General features: G+C 50.4%; 1 protein-coding gene across 1 annotated transcript; it reads left to right on the forward strand.

The window, feature by feature from the left end:
- The first annotated feature begins 12,733 nt into the window (after nt 1–12,733).
- On the forward strand, nt 12,734–20,512 carry LOC128728449 (uncharacterized). Its single transcript, XM_053822076.1, has 4 exons — nt 12,734–17,339; nt 17,388–18,540; nt 18,625–19,744; nt 19,907–20,512. Exons 1-4 carry the CDS (start codon nt 12,734–12,736, stop codon nt 20,510–20,512), a joined length of 7,485 nt encoding a protein of 2,494 aa, XP_053678051.1.
- Nucleotides 20,513–21,634: the final 1,122 nt, after the last annotated feature.

Genomic DNA, 21,634 nt, shown 5'->3' on the forward strand with positions numbered 1-21,634 from the left:
TTTGGAGGGTGAAGAAGGATGGGAAGGTTGAGGGTTTGGCGGGTCTTCGAACAACGATTCTATCGCTTTTTTTGGAGTGTATCAATGATGCAATCGGGAAGGAATCTAAGGGTAGGGAAGTGCTTTTTCCCGTACAAAAAAGCTTCCTGTACGATGTAAAAAGTCTTAGCCAAGATAATAGTTTTGTAAGAAATAGGAACCACCTGTCCCTAAAGCTTCATGAAACAGGTATTTAAGTATATCATGTTATCTAGATAATTTAAGGCAATTTCTATTGTAAGATGAGTAGCTCATAAACAGAAGTAGTTCGAATGAGCTTTTCTTTTAACCACAAATACTTGATGCATCAGATACTACTTTGTAAGGCATCACGAGAAAGAAAAAGTCGAAAAAAAGTCGTAAGAGTCACAGAGAAGGAAGTTTCGATGCATAAAAAAGGCTTCCGAGAGACACACAATAGTGTTACTACCAAAACGTGCTGTCATCAGTCGTCGGCGTGAATTGCTCGTGATAATAAAAAGGTTTGAACGACTCGCATTTGCTCTTTGCATTCTTCCATCACCTGTGCTGACGCTTTACAGGGTGACTTCTGCCTAATCTGCCTAACACACGAGCTCAGGGAGGCTTCATTTCGCGCATCGTTACCTTTCCTATAGCCCCAAAAGCATCACATCCGCCTACTAGACCCCTTCGCCTCATCCCGCAGTAAATAATCATTTATTTAACCGCACATTTTACTCGCAAACACCCACAGTTGGTGATATGTTCGCAATTTGCGCGTTTCTCTGTTTTTGAGAGAGGTGTTGACATTCTCGTTTTACTTTCTCGCTTTCAACACCGCTTTTTGTCGGTGTTGTAGATGTTTAAAGGGTGCGGTTTATTCGATGGCTGCTGGGTAGATAGGAATGATGATAAGGTCTCTCATTGGGAACAACGCACATATTCTTAAAAAACGGTTCGTGCAGGCACATAACCGCCATTTTCATTTTCCCGTGTTAGTTTCGCTTATGGCCGCTACCCTCTTTTAGACGTACATCCCTCGACGATGTACAATGGCACAAATCAGGACGCAATTGGTACGGCTTCCTTCTATTAAGGGGTGAGTTTCATCACACACCCTCTGAGGGGTGAGATTGGCTCATACTCAGAGAAGGGATGGGATATCATGTTCATTTGAGCAACCTGAGTATGAAGCGCGTTGGTTGGTACCTTTTCCATGGTATTGATTTTCATCCCCTATCGTCTTTGTGATGTGCCACAAATCTATTGTGCGAGATGAGGCATCCTCTCCGGTGGCGGCATGAGCGTTGTGGTTATGTAGCATCGATCGATAAATAACACTGTCTCGGAGCAATTTTCCGCCAACCAAGAGCCTCCGGATGAACCAATCTCGGCCGAGAGTCGACCTGCTCCAGGATGTTAAAGCGCGAGACCTATAGAGAGAGAGGGAGAGAGAGAGAGAAAGAGATATATGAAGCTCGATAGGAGAAAGAGAGACTCAGATATCCGCGTACGAAAGAGAGTGAGAGAGCGCGTGGGACAAAGATGGCCGCCACAGAGAGATGGCGGACGCTGCGAGAACAACGGTGTGCTTGAGAGCCTTGAAAAGCCCCGCTGGCGATGGCTTCAGAAGCCTTGAAGCAGTTGCTTTATTTTCCTTCTGCAGCAGCTAGCGAGTGGGGGTGGATTTTTTTCGCCATCATAAAATTTCCCGCTCCCCTTGCTTGCTCCTCATGAGCTGGCTTTTTATCGATCCCCCCCTTCACACGCTGTATTTGTCCATCCGTCAGTATGTGATGCACACAAGGCATCGATGGTGGAGGCCGCAGGTGTTGATGCTTGCTGTTGTTGTTGGTTGTCATGCCTCTCCCTTTTTTGGGGGGCTCTCAACTAGCAACGGAGCTTCCCACCAAGAGCGAGTAAAGCACGGCAAATGATGCGCTCTTCTTTAATGACCTGCGCACACCAGACCCCCAGGTACAGGCAGGCTGGCTGATGGGTGGCTGACTGTTGAGGATGGGCAGATAGCTTGCGCTTTGAGGGGGATAGTTATGGAGAAGAATGAACTACCTCTTCCACGTCCCATCAACAATGCCCCTTGGGGGGGTGCGCGTGCCAGAAATCGCGTGCGTGATTCGGCGAAGGTTTTCCTTCATTCCTTTGCTACCCATCCTTGCCTCCATTATTGATCCTTTGCTTTGGTCACGGTTTACATATGTATACAGCTATACATATACAAAAGTGCGATCTCATTTGCGGTCTTCTGAATCGAAGTATGCAAATCAATTTGGCAAAAGATGACTAAAAATATTCGCTGATGCGTGTTGGATATTTGCATTTCTCGGCGTAATATTAGAGCAGAAGTATCATCTTCTCAGTCATAAATGTTCCTAGCTCAGTGTTGCGAAAGAAGACAAATTGAAGGATTCGCAGCAAAAGGGCTTCTTTTAATGATGCCCGTATAAAGAAGGACTTTTTGCGTGGATACTTCGTCACACTTTTCAGGTTCTTGCCTGCTCTTTCGACAGTTTCATAAGGCACTTTTTACATGTGGAAAAATACCCACAAGAGTGTGAAAAAGAAGGATAGAGAGAGTGAATGAAATAGAGCTGTAAAGAACCAAAAATAGATTGCAGAACGTGTACTATAAGTTGTGGTTTACATTCTTCGCATTTTTAGGGAGCTCCTCTAATGTTCCTTAGCATGTTGGAGAGTTCTTGGCGCGAGAAAAACAGAGAGGAATGTATTTTCCTTCTTTGTCATTCGTTCTCTTGTTTACGAGGGTTCCTTCATCCTGCGGTAGTCATTATTTGTGTCCGTGGACGTCGCTGCCTGGCAACGTTCGGAGGTTGACTAGCTTTCTCTCCTTCTCGCTTTCGTCCTTTGGAGCCAATTTAGCCAACTGAATCGATTCCCCGTTTTGCATCTGTCCTCTCTCTCTCTCTTTATCTTTCTCTGCTTCTCTCTCTCATTATCTCACTCTATTTTTATCTCTTTTCAACGACGTCCCGTGATTGTTTCATATAAGTTTCAAGCAGGTATGCAGGTTTTATAGCCGGTTTGAACGGTGGAAGAGGATGCCCCCTAGGGGGAGATATCCGGCTTGGTCCGTTTTCCAGCTGCACTAAACGGAAAACAGATTCCAACCCCCTACCGGAGGTTCAAAGAGGTTGAGTGGTTGATTACATGAGTCACCCACGGTCACATGACGTGTTGGGAAACGTGTCCTTGTTGGGGTTTGTAACCATACGTTAGAGAGGGTGGAAGGTCTCGATGAGACGGAAGTGGAAGTTCCACCATAAAATGTCTCCAGGACGTCAATGTTGCGGTAATAGGATAAGATCTACTTTCCTAAACCAGCAAAGGTCTATTCTGGGTAGAAGAATGTTACACAAACGTTCTTACAGAGTTTTATTGAGCATCCCCATTTTTACAGCTCTTAACGCCGTCGAACAAAATCCGCCATTTTGTTTGACTCCTTCACGCGCCATCCATCCACCTGCCTCTCGTGATCCTTTTGCGTTGAGATCTGGGCAGGAAAGAAGCACGAGAAACATCTACAGGGTTTCCCGTCCCCACCCCAAGCAAGTACCGCGCATATGCCGACCGGAAATGGTGCCATTTCGTTTACTCACACTTTCGCAACGTGTCCTCTCTACCTCACCTGGTAAGGGGGAAAGAAATTTTCCGGCAAATCAGACGCGCAATCCGAAGGGGACACATAGCGAGGGGGACATACACTCGCGCTCTCCCACACATCAACACACACACATACAAACGCATATCGATCCGTCCTCTCGGTGGGGACGAGAAGCAAAAGGACTAGCTACTAGTGCACGGAACGAATCCCTCCTGTGCCTTAGTAAGGGTAAGCTGCAGACGCACACATACAACCGTGCGTCCCCTATCGCATTTTGCGTTGCTGCTCATCTCCCCATCTCTGGCGGAAAACTTGCCAGTTGGGGTTTGTGCTTGATCCACGCACACATGCTCAGGACCCGGTGCGTATCTTTCACCCTACTCCTCCACCTGGCAGCAGCAGCAGCAGCAGTAGCAACCTAGCAGGAGGGATCTCACTGGATATATCCCGTTGCAGTAAATAAAGGGCGCCACAGATAGCACACGCAGAGGGGTTTGGGTGCTCTGATGATTTATCGACCGAAACAACCGCACACCCCTCAGACACACACACACACCCGTGCACCGTCGAACGAGATACACACGGCGGGGTGGTGGTTCCTTGTTCTTGTTTGCCTGACAACGCCCCCACTGCAGGAGGACAAAACAGGCGGTTTTTTTGGTGGTGGATGATTATGAAACGTTTGTGCGACTTCAACGGCTTCGTTTCGCGGAAACAGCTGATGGGAGAGCGGGTGTCGGGATGCGCGAGGGGTTTGAAAAGGGATCTACAGAAGGGGGGCTGGGAAGTAGTTAGGAACCTCTGCTATATATCTCACGAGACACGCTACGAAAGAAAGACAAAGAACGTCTATTTCCGGCGTGTGCGCGTGTGTGCAAGAGTGTGTATATATCCCCAAGGAATTGCTCCATTTTCATCTTTTTCCTCTCTTTTGGTGGTTGATAAATTTGTTGACAGGTTAAATAAAACAAGTATATCTGCCTGCAAATGTCGCGATGCATTTGTAGGAAAGCAAATTTAAATACAAAGTTGTAAGGTTAGCTTAATTCAAAAGGATGTTCAAAGAAGGAAGGTAAAAAAGGCATCTGATGCGTGGATGTAATCATTCCAACCACTTTGAAGCGTCTATTTTTATACCTTATTTGCAGAGCATGTCCTTTTTATTTATTTTAATGCCACCCATCATCTTTCGCGCGAAACTGCTGTGTTTACCTTTCACTCGCCGGGGAGCTGAAAGGTGAAAAGCCGAAGCAATGGCTGGGGTTTTTTTTTCATGTGCCCACGCGCGCGCGTGTGTGTGTGTGTGTGATGTGAGCTGCTCTATTTATTTTAGGCTCGTTTTCCTATTTTTGTGCTCCACTCCTTGCGCCTGGGTTGCGCTGCTGCAGCCGGGGAAGGTGGCATCTAAAATCAATACTAGCGAGGAGGAGCTTGCTTCTGCATACAAAAGCTGCAGGTTCCGCTGATCTGTTGACCAGAGTAGAGCCGAACGGTGAAGGTTGTTCGCCCAAGAGGGGTAGCTAATCACATAATTTGATTAGGTCGCTCTGTGGAGGCGAGCGAGAAAGAGAGATGAAAACAAAAAAAAACACAACCAGGACTTCTGCATGAAGTACAATAATTGCTATTGTTTTTTTTTCTGTTCTTCGGACTTACGCGTCATTGTGGGTGTCATTTTTGCTGTTATTGTTGGTCGTGTCATTCTGCGGACCTCGATTTTTGGTCGTAATTCGAAGGACGAAAGCTGTATGACGTGTATACGTTGTTTTTTGCGCAGATTTCGTATCATTCCGTTCTAATCTCTTCGTGCGTCCATTTTGGCGCTATATTTCGAAGGCAATCGATTATAATTCCCCCCTATCATCATCCTTCTCCATCTTTGAGCGCGCTTCCATCACCTGCGGTGGATTGAAGGTTTCATGGACACGATGCGAATAAATTATCCTAAAACAAAAAAAAAGCCACCAAGCTACGATAAAAACGTGGCTCGTTTTCGAAGGTTGCGAATGGCCCCTCCCGATGTCCATCAATAATCATCTGCGCGAAACGATGATACGCCTAAAGCTGCTGAACAGCGAGGGTCAGGCTGTAATAAAATCTGCAGATAAAAAAAATCAACACCTCTCTGCCCCCTTCTAGCCTTTAAGGGGGAGGGGAACCTATTTGGGTGAAGAAATCGGATGCAGTGGAGATAAAACACACACAAAAACCCCCGACCGGAGAGAAGTAGAGACCTCCATCTTTGCCCCGGGGAGGTATCCGCCATTTTGCGAGAGCGGTAGAGAGTAAGATACGGTTTTTGCGGTGTGCGCAGGATTCGAACCGTGCAAAATGGCAAGCAAGAAAATCGAACGCCTCGCACGAGAAGCGTTTGGGTGGAAAATCCATCGATGTGGGCACAGAAAATGAGTGTCTTCGATTTGTCTTCGATTGCCATTCTAAAAGGTTGAGGTGGAGAGGGTGTGGGTAACGTGGGAAGGGAGGATCATCATCAAAATTTATGAGAGGCCTCCTTCGTAGCGGGAGATGGTTTATTTATTTAATTGTTCTTTTTTTATTGTACTCTGTAAGTCTCTTGTTGAAGAGTGGCTGAAGAAACGAGGTAGAAGAAGAATGAGAAGGTACTAAAAAGAGAAATAAGTGATGTTCTGAAAACTCAACTGTTGGTAGAATGACGAGACTCATCGATTTACAGAAGATCAGCAGATGTTAAATACGAAAACGTCTATATTTCTGTAAAATGTGCATGATATATAAACCTTAACACTTTTCAAAAGAGGAAGCAACAGCACCACAGCCTGACGTGCTCCTCTCCCCGTCACAAAATCAAGATCTAATGGCGCATTTTCGGCACTTCGTACAATTCGGCAGCCTTTCGCCTATGATGAGCATCGGAGTGATCAGTCAGCTATCATCTGCTTCTCCTCCGTTGACCTTCGATTTCGCTTGGCACCGGCTTTCCGCCTTTCGCAGGAAGCAGCCGCCAATGACGGGGACGATAGGAAGGAAGTGTACCGGTCCGACGACGGTGTTAAGACTCGCGATGTGTGACGAGACGCTGGCAATGGAGCAGACAACCTCCATAAAGGAGAAGCGCGAGGATAGGGGGAGGGGAAGGGAGAGGAGGAGGGAGAGAGAGAAAAAAAAAGAAGAGAAAGAGACCCATCGATAGAGCGCTCAATCAAGGTGTTCCACATCAACTGCTGGGGTTAGAAACAGCGGGGGATGACTCACCTGGACGAGTCTCGTTCATTTTGGCAACCCTTATCTTAGGGGTTGAGGGTGTGAGCTGTATGAGGATGGGGGTGCAGCATTTTCGCGGGTCTGTGTATTTTCTGTTTCCGTTTGTGTGCGGATCACCTTTGACGATTCGGAGACTGGCGCCATATCGCTCTTCCGAACTCACGCTGTGTGGATGTGTTTCGCAAGTTGACCACGAGAGGGCTTTAAAATGGCGCTTTTACGTCAGAATCTCCATGAGAGAGTTTGTGTGTGTGTGTGTTCTGCGCCAGGATATACAGAACATCCGTCGTGGCGCCTGTTTCGAGAAGAGAAGAAGGCTAAACAGAGGGGGATTTGGGCTTTCTGTGGTGGTCCCGACCCGTTTCCGTGGTAACCAATCAATAAGATTTTTACCTCGTTTGTGCCTCACTAACGTTTGCACAATTTGTACACCGGAAAATGAGCGGAAGAGAGGGGTGGCGATTGTGTGCGAGAGCTGAGGTACACCGACACAACAACGCGGGCCTGGGTGTGGGAGAGTGAACTCCAGAGGTATGGATGATGATGACAGCTCCTTTCTTGTGTTTCCTGCGTCCGTACGAATCCTGCAACACCGCGCTCAGGCCGTTTCACTCAAGCATATGCTCTCTTGCTCTCACACCAGTGCGTGCGCCTTTCCGTTCGCCAATTCCAACCCTTTCGAAATATTTGTTTAAAAATGGAAAACAACCAACAGTCGGCGTCCTTCCTTCTGGTGATGTGTCGTGCCTCGTTACGGTTGGGTGGGTTTTTTTTTATTCTTGTTCCTGACGGCGAACCATTCTGCCCTTCTCTGACTTACTCTCTTCACCCCCATCATGTCCATTCCCTGCTGCCTGCCTGCCTGCCTGCGAGGGCAATCCCTTCTCATAAGCCGTGTATATTTATGTATCTCGCTCTCTCTCTCTCTCTCTCTCTCTCTCTTTCTCTCGTGCTTTCAACTCACCCTCTTATATGTCCTCATCTTTTAGATCAGCACAAGCAGCGGGGATACACTCCAATCGGTTACAACACCCTCCACCGCTTGTGTGTAGTGGTGTGTGGCAACGGCTACGCTTCCCTACGTTCTATAGGCGTCGGTTTGTTGCCCAAAAAGGGAAGGGTAGTTGAAAGGGAGTCCCCTCCCCCACAAGGCGGCCAAGTTTTCGAGCCACCCTCCGAGCAGCACCGTTTGGCAGGAGAGAGCGTCTAGATTGGATGAAACAGATAAAAACGATTCAGGGAGGGAATTAAATCGCGTCTCGTATGTGAAAAGGAAGCAAAATGGAGGCGAGAATCTTTACGAATATATCTCTAACCGTTTTGGGTCGCGCTTTGTGTTCGCTGACGGCTACAGTCTTTCGCTCCTTTCTCACATTCGCTCTCTCTTTCCCTCTCTCTATTACACTTTTTGGTACGAATTACGCAAGGCTAGCGTGTGGATGCACACCTACCGCGATATTGCGTCGCCCTGTTGGTAAATAAAAGCTGTCCTCTTTTCCCTTATCCCTGCTAGACAGCAGCAATAACGGAGCTCACAACCCTCTCTCTGCAAGGTGCTACCGTTTGCTGCTGCTGCTGCGTCGCCATATTGTGCTGCGTTTGCTGCTGCTGCGCCGCCATATTGTGCTGCGTTTGGTTGCGGAAGCAAGCTGGATGAATTACTCTCCAGCAGCAAGGATGGCGTGGGTTGACGATCTCGCCTCCACAGCTGCGTAACATGTAACAGCAGTCAGCTCTTTCGAGATTGGTACGAGTAGGAGAGGAATCCTCAGTGCTCTCATCTCACATTGGAGGGTGATCCACATCCCTGGGAGTAGAAGCACCGCCAACTAGCAGCCAATCGTGTGGAACCAACAGCAAGGGTGGTGCGATGCCACAGATGGCCCAAGAGACAGAGCGGTACAACACTAACACACCACCATCACGTTCGAGGTGCGCTCGCGTGAGATGTAGCCAGGTCTCGCCAGAGGACGCCTGTGAGGACATCTCTGGGTAGGCTGCTCCATCGCGTCCTCCACACGTGTGCACACGGGAGCGCGCGCACAAGGGACCCATAATTGAATTGGGCGCGAGTTCTCTCCACCACCGGGGGCTTCTTCAGGGTTCAGGTCAGGTACACGCGATGGCACACAGGAGGAGTGTGCGCTCTCAACACCGTAGATAGCTGTTAGGTGGGAGAAAACCGACCGAATGGAGCCGAGTGCTTCCGAAACTCCGTAGTCCTCTCTTGCAGGGTTTCTCATCCAATGGAGAAGGTTTTGCAACCGTTACTCTCTGCTGCTGTGCGCAGGATAACGGCCGAGATCGCTCTGCTTTGATCTCGGGTGTGCGTTCTCTCTCCTTCTCCCTCTCTCATACGCGCTTTTTCTCTCGCTCTCTCCAGTGTGTGTGGCTCGGATGGCCTTCCGCCATCCCTGGTCTGAGGGGCGGCCTCGTACACGCAGTACACCGGTCGTCTCGATGTTGGGCTCGGTCAGTCTGTGGGATTACCTTCACCCGAGTGTACGTGCGTGTGGGCGCAGGGCAGTTGCTCTTTGGGAGCCGCATGGGTCCAAGGGTCCTTACCACGGAGGGATTGTGTCTGGTTGCGTGCGCACAACACTTTGCAGCAGATGTTGCTCTACTTCGGTAATTTAGCTTTGTTCTCGTCCTGTAAGGAGCGTGTCTCGAGATCTCCTCTGACACCGCTAGGTTTGGCTGGTTTGGAGTGTTGTGTGTATGTGTGTATGTGAATTTATGCGACGAGAGTGGTCTCATGTTTGAGGCAGTGGAAAATCGAGCACTAGAGCCAACATCCTCTTCACTACCGCCTATATGTTCGATACCGTGAGATACTCGTACGTAGCTATGTGAATATAGTGCTTTAACATTGATCTTTGCATGAGATATTAGTTTGATAATTTTACGGATGGAAATGCAGACGCAATGACTCTAAAGGAGGCAATGCAAACCCAAACAATTTGCAACATTTGCATAGTGTCAGCTCGACTTTTCTTCACTGCTATGTGTGTAGTGCAGGTAGTGTCTAGAAGAGAGGATCTGTCTTAAAACGTAGCGGGAAGCCCTACGACAAAGCCATATATTAACGTAGTACGTATGGTCCTTCTGCGCCAACACATCGCTAAACACCTCAAGAGGATGGTCTGCTTCTGTTCTTCCTGATTTGTTCTTCATGGAAAAACGGCCCACCACCTCGGAGGGTTTCGGGAAAATGCTTCTCGCGAGAGTAGCAGCTCCTTCCCTGTACCCCAACGAGCAACACCAATCAATATCCGTAGCAATACCCCGCGGGGGACTACTGCAACCGATACCCCTAGTAGAGCACGGACCGACTGCTATCAAACACACTGAGAAAATCGAAAGCACAAGAACCGCTGCTCTGGTAACTGGAAAACTGCAGGCACGAGAGAGTGAGAGAGGAGGAGAGAGAATGGGAGTGTGGGGTGTGTCCTGAAAGGCTTCTTCTCGCTAGGTCCTCGGTCATGATCCCCGGGAAAGCCGTAGTTTCTCGACAGTGACAGAGGGAAGCCCTCGACACGCGGCAGAAGGAGCTCAATTTTTCTCGTCCTCGGCTCCGTGGAACCCAATACGCCTCAAATCCGAGTGCACGTGAGTCTGGGGAGGGAGGGGGTGGGGACCACAACCGGAAGTACGCACGAGGGGTGGCTACACACACTTACAAGCACGTATATGTGAGATGTAAGGATTTCCGAGAGACGACCTCCGGATCATTGCGTGACGTTGATTCTGTTACGCTCTCAAAAAAAAAAATAGGCCATCTAATCCTCTGTGTAGTCTCTACAACGACGCTCCTTTCTCGCATGCTCTTCTCCACCGTTGGTCGGGAAAGCTATCTGAAAAGGGAAAGGGACCCGCGTAGTGTGGCGGTTTACGACGCCTCTTTTTCGCAGCGTGTGTTATCTGTGTTCACGTTCCCTCATGGGGCCAAATAACGACTGGTAAGCTCTCACGTACCTTCTGCGAGGTGTGTACACCTGGTGGGGAGGTTGAACTGCTGGACGTCTTTTCCCTTTCGTGCTCGATCGACCGTATGCTTCGTCAGGATGAGCGTGGCGTCAGCGAAGCGTTTCCTGCATTGCTATTCTGCTGTATTCGCTCAGACTTGCTCCTTGCCTTGCCGCTTCTTTTTCCCACATCTGATTCATCGATCTGACTGGAGGAGGCAGAGGAAGAGGCGGAGAGGGAGGAGGGGGAGGGGGTTTTAATGGAATTAATTTTCCTAATGCCGCCGTCCTTCGCTAATGGAGTTTTGAAGACGAATCCCAGCGATGTTAGAGGAAATGTGCGTGCACGGTTCGAAGAAAGCCTAGACGAGGCAGCCATTTTAGCTTCTCTGGTTCTCTCTGTGAGTCGAACAAAGCTCTCAGTCCTGAACGTTTGATGGCCCAGCCATGTTTCGGTCATTTTCCAGCACGATTAAGGGCCAGATTTAAACCTCCCGCGTCGCTAGCGTGGATGACCAACACATTAGAAGAGTCGTGACATTGGCAGCTAAATTGTCCGACCCACTGGCCGTGGAACCGCACGTTTCTTGGTATCATCAACATCAATTTCGGTGCTGATTCTCATCAATTTATCATCAGCTTTTCCGTGCGTCCGGCACACCACCTTCATCTGTTGCCCCCCGCCATCCCAAACCGCCATGAGTGATTACCATCTAAATGAAGTTCAAATTTGTATGCGCTTATCGTTATCGGCCGTTGTCGTCTGTTAGTGCTGCGGTTCGTGTTTAGAGGATACTGCTGGCCCTCTTCCTACCCTTTTGAATACTTTCCACCACAGCGAGAGCTGCTACTGCTGCTGCTGCTAGCTGCTCGATAAGAGGAGAGGATACCGTCATACATCTACGACGCAGTGAAATAAGTGGAAATGAGAGAAAAAGAAACACGCGGTCTACATACTGCTGAACCATCAAGTCCAGTAACACCGCAGAGGGTGGCTGCCTCTCTGCTAGCTATGCTCTGCATCAACCTCTCAGGTGTTGTGCACTATCATTGATCCATCTTGATCCGCAAAGATGGCGGCGCTGATGGTACCCGTCTGTGGTTGTTTCGCCTTTTTCTTTTGCGGCGGTAATTTATTATTTTATTTTGCTGCTCATGCAACATCATCATCATCAGACGGGGCGTGTGCGCAACCCCAGCGTGTTTTGGGGCCCGTTAATCTCCACTGATTTTCTGCTCTGGGTGTAATTTTTTTTTTCCTTGCTTTTATTTCCCAGCGCAATTTAGCATTGAACGGTGCTGCTGGTCGTGTATGAGAGATTGAGCTGGCACGAATCGATTATTGGACACGCACACACTCGCTTGGCCGGTTTTGTCGCAGAAGATAAGACCCCCGACATGGTGGAGCTCTGCGGGGTGTGACCTCGGGGTCGAACGGTGGCCGTTGGAATTGTGGCAGTTTTGAGATCGAACCCAGTTTTTTTTTTTTGCGATGGGGGCTCATATCGGAATGGCGTCATTCCTTGTTTGTCCAACGGAAAGATGAATAACGTACGCGGGGGAGGATGGAAGAGGAGGGGGGGATGAGGAGGGGTATAGATACTACTTTAAAAAGTGATTTGCCGTAGGAGATGGTGTATAGCTCATCTTATCGTCTTTTTCATCGATTTTGTTGGTAAACGGTTTACTTTGTAACTTTATGGATATTGCTTAATCATTGACGATAAGGATATTTCAGATTCAAGAACGTTCGTTGTACTAGCACAGATTTCCTAATAGATTTTTATGTTTTTCAACCTTTCACTCAAATTCAGTTAAATAAAAAATCCACGATTGCCAAGTAAGAAGCCTGGGGACTAGACTATCGGATACTCGAAAACATAAAATGGATACCTGCAGTAGTAGAGTAGCGACCACCAACGCAACGGATTCATCCCCCACGGTTGATGTTGAGAAGCAGTCGTCACACGTGGTAGTAAAGGCCGAAAAACCCGAGATGGCAGAATCCCACACCAGCGACTCAGAGAATCCAACCGACGTACGGGTGGCCGATAGTCAAACAGACGCTATGGAACAACAACAAATGAACCACGAGCAGGAGGAGGTACCTCTGCCAGAAGTCAGCAAGCGCTCTTCTCCAACAGCTGGCAGTGGAGCAGAGGAAGACGAGAGTGGTGGTGAAGCTAGAACAGCGAAATTTGAAGGTCAGCACAATCACCATAATCACCAGCAGCAACGCCAGCACCGCCGGAGCAGCAGCAGTAGCAACAAAAGCCACCATACTCCAACGGCCAACAAGCAGCGTGGCGAACACCTGCACCAGCTGATGGATGACATGTTGCGACGCAAGACGCTAAACAGCGCCAACAACAACAACAACAGTAGTACGATGCCCAACAACAACAGCAACCGAGCTGGCGGAGTCGGAAAGCGTTCTCTGGAGTCCACAGCGGAAATGTTGCTGCAGCAACAACGCCGCCAAGCGGCTGCTGCTGCTGCGGCGGCCGCATCTGCAACTTCTCCTATGGGCAAACGTGGAAGCTCAGGTGCGCCTCTTCGACGATCAGAGGAGGAAGATGAAGACGAAGAGCAGCCTGTCAGAGGAGGAGGTGTTGTTGGGGAACCGACCGAGCAAAGTTTTCTCTGTCCTATCTGCAAATGTGCATCGCCTACGCAACGTGCCTTTTCTGACCACATTCGGCTACATAATGCGGAACCGGAATCAGAGACGACAGCCGTGGCATCTGCGAACTTCACCTGTAAGATCTGCGGCAAGGCGTTGTCGTCAGCGTCGTCACTCGATCGGCATGTGTTGGTGCACACGGGAGAGCGACCGTTTAACTGCAAGTTTTGCAGTCTCACGTTCACCACCAACGGTAACATGCACCGGCACATGCGCACCCACAAATACCCGTCTGGGCGGGACAGCTTCGAGAGTGATGCTGGTGGAGCCGGTGTAGTGAGCAGTGGTAATGGAAGTGGTGCTGGAGGAGGAGGAGGAGGCAGTGGAGGTTCATCATCAGATGGAAGTGGAGGTGGCAAGTCTGCCGCCCGAAGCAACAGTGGAAGGTCTAGCCTCAGTGGTCCACCTAGTAGTCGGCATTATCGCAAGAAGAAGGACGAAGATCCTGACGTGGAAGACGACGAGGTGGTCGATGATGAGGAGCAGGACTATCGACATCCGAAGAAGAAGAAGCTCACACTATTCATTGGTGACGAGTATGGGCAGCAGGATGAAGAGATGGCAATGATGGAAGAGGAGGCAACCTCGCGTCGTCGGAAGGAGCGTGAGCAACGGCAGCAGGATGAAGAAGAGGAGTTCGACTACGAGGAGAAGGAGCTGGGCGGGAAGCGTAAAGCGGGGCTAGGTGGAGTTGACCGTCAGCAGCAGTACCGCAAGGTGCGCACCATCAACAACAATCTGCTCGAAGGTGCAGTGGTAGAGAGCGGACAACGCTTCTGCTGCCCGGTGTGCGTCCGGAATGACTTCGCGAGTATGCTCAGTCTCGAGCAACACCTCGATAGAGAGCACCCGACTATTCCAGCAAAGTGTCGACACTGCGAGATCGTGTTCCGCAGCCACAAGGCATTGAACGCGCACCGTTGTAGTAACAACAACTACCAGAACATAACACCGGGCTTCAAGGATCTCACGTTCGTCGACTTTTCCAGTGAGAAATTTCCCTTGATTGCGAAGAACCTGTGCGAGCAGAGCATCCGCACGCCGGTGACAAGCCAGAAGTACGAGTGTGGTCGCTGTTATCGAGCGTTTCCCTGTTCCAAGACTCTCTCTATGCATGCCGCTGATTGCTGCATGGGCAGTGGTGGTGGAGGAGGAGGAGGCGGTAATGGGGGAGGTCGCCGTCGCAAACGCGTCCCAAGTGATTCAGAGTCTTCTGATGTATCCGGATCAGATGCGGGCTCCTCATACGAAGGTCGCGCTCGTTTGCTAGACGATGAGCAGCAGCAAACCCATCGAAACCATCATCAGCAACAGCAGCAACAAGCTCATCTGAGACGGGAAGACTTCTTCGCGAATCTGGACCTACAAAACCGCTCGGTGGGGACGCTATCTGAGGCACCTACGACACCTTCATCGCTGGATAAATCCTTCTCATCTCCGCTGCCAACCTTGAAGCAGGAACCACTTGCATCACCCACGGGTGCTTCAACCACCAGTCACTCTGGCTTACCACTTTACTGTCCCTCGAACATGGCGCTCTACCACGGACACCATCAGCAGCAGCAGCATTTGGTCGACAGTAGCAAAGACCTGGCCGACATTCAGTCGATCATCGACGTAGCGTCCTCTGGTGGCCTGTTCGGGCGACAGCTAGATGGTGGAAGCCATACTCCTCTCTCGGGTCTGCTAGGGGATGGATCACTTTGCAAAGATGGCGCCGGAAGTGATGGTGGCATGTACGCCAACTCAACAGGGTCACGTGATGAGCCAGAGGAGGCACAGGATGCGTTCACGGTCGAGTTTCGACGCATGAAACTGCGCGGTCAGTTTCCGTGCCGCATCTGCACAGCGATCTTTCCAAATCTGCGAGCACTCAAAGGCCATAACCGGTTGCACGTGACGGCGGCTGGACCTGGTCCGTATCAGTGCAACATGTGCCGGTACGTGGTCAGCGATAAGGCGACGCTCATACGTCACATGCGCACGCACAACGGTGACCGACCGTACGAATGTGCCCTCTGCAACTACGCCTTTACCACCAAGGCGAACTGTGAGCGACATTTGCGTAACCGACACGGCAGAACCACACGTGACGATGTTAAGCGCGCCATCATCTACCACCCTTCGGAGGATTCGTCGTGTGACGATCCACTCAAAAAGTTGCAGCTGTTCAACACACCACCCGCGGATGGGGCATACACACCGACAATGCTGGCGAGCGCTTCTTACCCGGACGATCAATCTCTATCAGAGCGTAGCAGTACTCCACTCTCGTCGCAACAGCTTAAGGATATGCTTATTCCTCCGTTGCCGTTGAGCTTTGTAGCCGCCGCGGCAGCTTCCGGTACAAACCACCATCCAATGCTTGATACGAACCTACTGCTGCAGACACCACCAAGTGGTGGAGGTGATCGTGGAGCGTTCGGGGCACCTGTAGCCGCCGCAAAGATTCAAGTGAAGAGTCTGGAGAAATTGAATCAACTGACACCACCGCAAGAGGAGGACTATCTGGACGATGAAGACGATCAGCCGCTGGATGACACTCCGATTGTGACAGGCAAGAAGTTGACCACCACGGAAGGGCTACTACAAAGAACGAAGACCTTGACTCCGGTTGCAAGTACCGCGCACTCACGCCCCATCGATTTGAGCATGGATGCGCTCGATCTCAGCAAGAAATCGTCAGTTTCGGCCATCGGTAAGTCAGCGCCCATCACCACACCGATTCCAATGGTATCCACCGATGGGGAAGAAGAGGAAGACGACGAAGATACGAGCAGCCTGCTGCCAGTGAACGGTGGCGAAAGCGAACATCGTTCAACTGCTGGTAATAGACATTCAGCAGCAGGTATTGGACATAAGCACCATCTGCATGTTCCTCAACCGGACACCGACGTAGACGAGGATGAAAACCTCACCGATGGACGTCGCCTAGAATTACCGAAGCTGTCCAAACTAGATCTAGCTCAGCAGCAGCACATGTATCAGCTGTTTCGTGAAGCCTTTACAAAATATGGTCCGTTCTTACAAATGTACCAGCTGAACAACTCGCTGCAAATGTCTTCGTTTCCTGTGCACTCAGCGCCCTTCCTCCAAAACCCCATGCTAGCTGGCTCGCTGGCGCCTGGTCCTGGCGAGTTGTTGGGCAATGATTTTGGTTTGGGTGTACTGTCAAACCTAGCTGCAGATGCTACTGCCAAAGCAGCAGCCTATAGTGCGCGTAACCAACATCATCCTCTACTCGTCAATCCATTCTACCCTCCGCCATCCACCGACACTCCGCCCAACAGTATCACCAAGGCGAATGATTGCTTGTCTGGGATGGCGGCCTCTTCCACATCCTCGAAGCAGCAACTGCTGACGGCTTCATCGCCATCGCCCATGTCAACACCGATCAGCAGTGCCAGTAGCAATGGCGCTGGTGGACCGAATTCCACTAGTACCAGCATCGGGAAACAGCTGTCGATGCAGCACTCCAGCAGTGGTGGAGTCGGAAGTTCACAGGCTTCAGCTACTGCTGCAGTAGTAGCGGCTGCTGTCGCCGCAGCAACATCAGCTAACTTCGGCGTAACGCCTTTATCAGCGGCCGGTGGAGGTTCGTCGGGTATCGGTCCTGTCAAGATGGTCATCAAGAACGGTGTGCTAATGCCGAAGCAGAAGCAAAGACGCTACCGTACCGAACGTCCGTTCGCGTGCGAACATTGCACTGCTCGATTCACGCTGCGCTCGAACATGGAGCGTCACATCAAGCAGCAACACCCGCAGTTCTGGTCCCAACGACATCGTGGTGGTCATCACCTGATGCGACGCAGTGGCACAGGCAATAATGCTACAGGAGGAGGAGGAGGAGGAGGAGGAGGAGGAGGAGGTGGAGGTAGTGGCAACAATAGTGCCAATGTGACGGTGCCCAACAACTCGATGGGTTCACTTGCTGCCGCTCTGCAGGGCGCGTTTGGCAGTGGAGGTGGTGGTAATCTGCACAGTGGAGGCAATGGAGGCGCAATTTCTGAACAGGTGAAGTACGCCATCTTAGCGCAACAGTCCGGCAAGGGTGGTGGAGGAGGCATGCGTGGCGGTGGTAGCCAGGATGGGGCAAGCCACCTGAATCCCCTGCTGCACAACATGATCGTGCAGGGCGCTGGCCCGTGGAACCCTCCGCAGCATCAGCAGCAACGTCTAAATCATCATTACGATCAAGAGAAGCAGTCACCGATGCTGGCTTCGGGCTTTTATAGTCGTGCAGATCGTCGCATGGTCTGTCGTATCCCTGGCGATCTGGAGGAAGATGAGGAGGAGGATGAACGGGTCGATAGGCAGTATGATGATGCCACGCCAATAGTAAGCCAACGCTACCGACGTCGCCGACGTCGGCTGCAGCCACATCTTGAACATAATGTTGAGCTGTTACGTGTCGAGTATGACGAAGAGGGGCTCAATCGTTTGGCTTTGGATGGAGAAAAACCGAAACCAACGTCAAAGAACCTCGCTGATGAGGACGATAAAGGTGAGCAAGAAGCAGGCCATAACGAAGAAGAGGAAGAGGACGAGGACGACGTGGAAGAAGAGGAGGATGCGCAGCTCGTCATAGATGAAGAAGGCGAGAGTGCGTTAAAGACGCCAAAGTCGGAAAAGGAACAACCAGGAACTGTCGAAGTAAAATCAGCTGGATCTACACAAGAACCGGAAGCGAATCGTGAGGAGACTGGAAGCCTAAATCGCATTCTGAAGCAAAAGTTGGAACAAAACCGCTCAACTACCAATGACATTGGCGTCGATGACTGTGGACAGGTGACTAAAGCGTTACAGAATTCACCAGCCAAGCCTCCAAAATACCCAACACCAGCGCCACCTTCGACCTCCAAGAAACCGTCCTCTGCTGGAGGTGCTAGCAACAGCAGCAACAATGGCAATATGGCCGTTGCCGATGAAAGCGGATGCAACAGCGACCTAGTGCCGGTTGCAAAGTTACTCGACAACGCCGCCAATCCCGCGCTGGATAGCTATTTCAGGTAAGTTGAGTCTCAGTCAACCTGTTGCTGAGTTGTCTTATGGGAAGAACAGCTCCATTAATGGATTGCGTACTTGTCTTGCAGCAGACCGGAGGTGCAGGTTCCACTAGCGCAGGACCACAGTGATGAAGAGGGTCTGGTGGCATCCGGTTCGGCATCTGAGAGCAATAACTCCGGCACGGACGATCCCAACCCGTCAGCCGTCGCACTCTCGCATCAGCAACAGAAGAAGAAGTCGGCGTACAGTCTGGCCCCGAATCGTGTCAGTTGCCCCTACTGCCAGCGGATGTTCCCGTGGTCAAGCTCGTTGCGGCGTCACATCCTGACGCACACCGGACAGAAACCGTTCAAGTGCTCTCAGTGTACGCTCCTTTTCACAACCAAATCAAACTGCGATCGACATCTACTGCGCAAGCACGGTGATGTGGAGTCGGCCGTCTCGATACCGGTGCCGATTGACGATTTGCTTGATCCCAAACCGGAACCGATCCCGGTCGCCGTGGCTGAAGCCATGTGCAAGAAGATTGCCGGTAAGGGTGCCTCCACACGATCAGCCGCTGCTGCTCTCAAGCAACCTGGGCAGCAGGTTGCGCCCGACGACGAGGAGGACGACACGGTCCAGCCAAGGGAGCTGAAGTCTTCAAAAGAGGATCAAGGCGATGCTGAAGGCGTCACTACTCCACACGTTGAGCCAGAGGTAGCAGAACGAAGCATCGACGCGGCCGAGTCCGGTAGTGAAGAGAACATCAAGCGACGAGCTGTGCTCGGAAAGGACGATAGTAGTGGGGAAGGTGAGCTGCCAGAGCATCAGGAGACTCGCAAACTACGAGGGCTTGGTCGTCCTCAACACCTTCGCAGGGATCTGGAAGAGAACGGCGACGAAGATGACGCTAATTCACGTAACCGCGAGGATGTGGAGGACGACGAAGACACCTCGAAAGAGGATCAGTCGATGGATCTACCGTACAAGTGCCACCTGTGCGATGGTTCTTCCGCAGATCGCGTGTCGTGTCTCGAGCACATCAAGCAGGCACACCCGCAGGAGTTCGCCACCCTTATGACGAAGGTTTCGCTGGAGGCGGCTGCGTCGGCGACGGAAAGCGAGGCACACACGGCCTCACCCGATGACGACGAAAGCGGTGCCAATAACAACAACAACAATAACAACAACGGTGGCAAGTATCCCGACTATGCCAATCGGAAGGTAGGTCTAAGGTCAGTCCTTAATACCACTCGGATGTCAGGCTCGGGAGCGAGACCGACCTGCCCGATCGCCGTCACATGTTGGGCGAACCGAACATGAGAGCTTTACTAATAAGCGCGCATTTTTCTACACCTTCATCTTCTCTCCCGCCTACGCCGACAGGTTATCTGCGCATTCTGTTTGCGTCGCTTCTGGTCGACGGAAGACCTGAGACGGCACATGCGCACGCATTCCGGCGAGCGACCCTTCCAGTGTGACGTGTGTCACCGGAGATTCACGCTCAAACACAGCATGTTGCGTCACCGCAAAAAGCACTCCTCCTCGAACGGTGGTGGGTCCTACTCACCTACCTCCTCAGGATCTCCGGCGTCAACCACCAGTCGGCGACACTCGGGGCGATGTGGCAGCGTCCTGTCAGGTTTGGATGTCGACGAGCTTGAGCCGAACAGTGGGTCCGATCTCACAGACGATGAGTATGAGGACGCGGAGTGCTCCAGCCCGGCGCTGCGATACCACCACGCCTCTAGTCGTCCCCGTGGAGCCGAGACCGCCACTCCGGAGGTCTTTGCGGCAGCAGCCCCGATATCTCCGGCCGCCATTGCCGGTGGTAGACGGCATCACCAATACCAGGCGCACAACGGTCAGCTCCAGCAGCAGCACTCGGAGTTGATTGGCAACCTGCTCGGTATCAGTGATCAAGGTATCCTGAGTCGGGTGCTGTTGTCGTCTGCGTCTGAGGCTGCTAAGTTGCTGGGCGTCGAGAAGTAACGCAGCAGGTTCCGAGGAGCGAATCTTCCCTGGTGGCATCAATCGTCTGCAGAAGCGAGTGTTGCTTGGTAGTAGCAGGAAAAGCGTATCCCATGTCGAAGGATGCGCCAGCCGGTCTGCGTGTGCCCTATTCTAGATGTTAGCGTTTTAGATTACTAGCTCAACCGATGATATCGCGAGATGTATGAAACAAACAAATGATTACGGAATGCACGGAATCGCAACTCCTAGGGCGTTCGAACCCGATATGTGTAAAGTGCGGCCTTAGTTATAGACTTTTTTTAACGCCAGACAACCTCAAGAGGAGGACGCACGGTGTTTATTTGTTTTTAAGGTGTGTGGAAAAGTGAATGAACGCGCGTAACATACGACATTTCCCAAAGCATAATCAAAACTAAATATTACTTAATATTATCATATATCTACTTATATACATTGATAGCGCTGTAGTTGGTACCCATTTCGTTAGAATTAGTTATGATTATCCAAACAGCAGCAGTAGTACTGAAGGTAGATAACGTTAGTAGAATAATCCGAGCAGTTGAATTTCGTTTCTTTTTTTTATACAAGACACGTGTTAATTTTTTTTTCGTTCAATTTATCATACATAAGAAATGTTCCCGCCATTTAGCCGAAGCAGGGAAAAGATTATCGTTTTTCAACATAAAATATTTTATTCTAAGAGTGCCCAAAAACCCGATGAAGATAAACATGCAAGCAAGTCTGTAGGTCTAGCCATAAAAAGGAGCAGTCTTAAGGTACCCTTTTAACTAATTTTTGTTCTTTGATATATTTTTTGCTATTACGTTGTTATGTATTTATTGCTCGCAAACATTTTACGGTTTCGCGAGTACTGGAATTTGAGTTTAGATTTTTTATCGGTTTAGTTTTGCAAATTGATTAATATTCTAAGAGGCGCAAAATGCGACAAAGCATACCTTATTCACTTCAGTAGCTAAGCTTTCACTTTATTATGTTAGCCCTTGTTCTAGCCGTGTTAAGAATTTTTGCAAACCTAGATAGAACCGGGCATAGTTGCGTTTTCAGATAATACTGTAGAAGTGCCTATATATTGTGCCGCATACTTTGCATGGTTTTCTTTGATCCTTGCCCTGCTGCCGT

The sequence above is a fragment of the Anopheles nili genome, chromosome X (assembly GCF_943737925.1).
Source record: "Anopheles nili chromosome X, idAnoNiliSN_F5_01, whole genome shotgun sequence".
Lineage (NCBI taxonomy): Eukaryota > Metazoa > Arthropoda > Insecta > Diptera > Culicidae > Anopheles > Anopheles nili.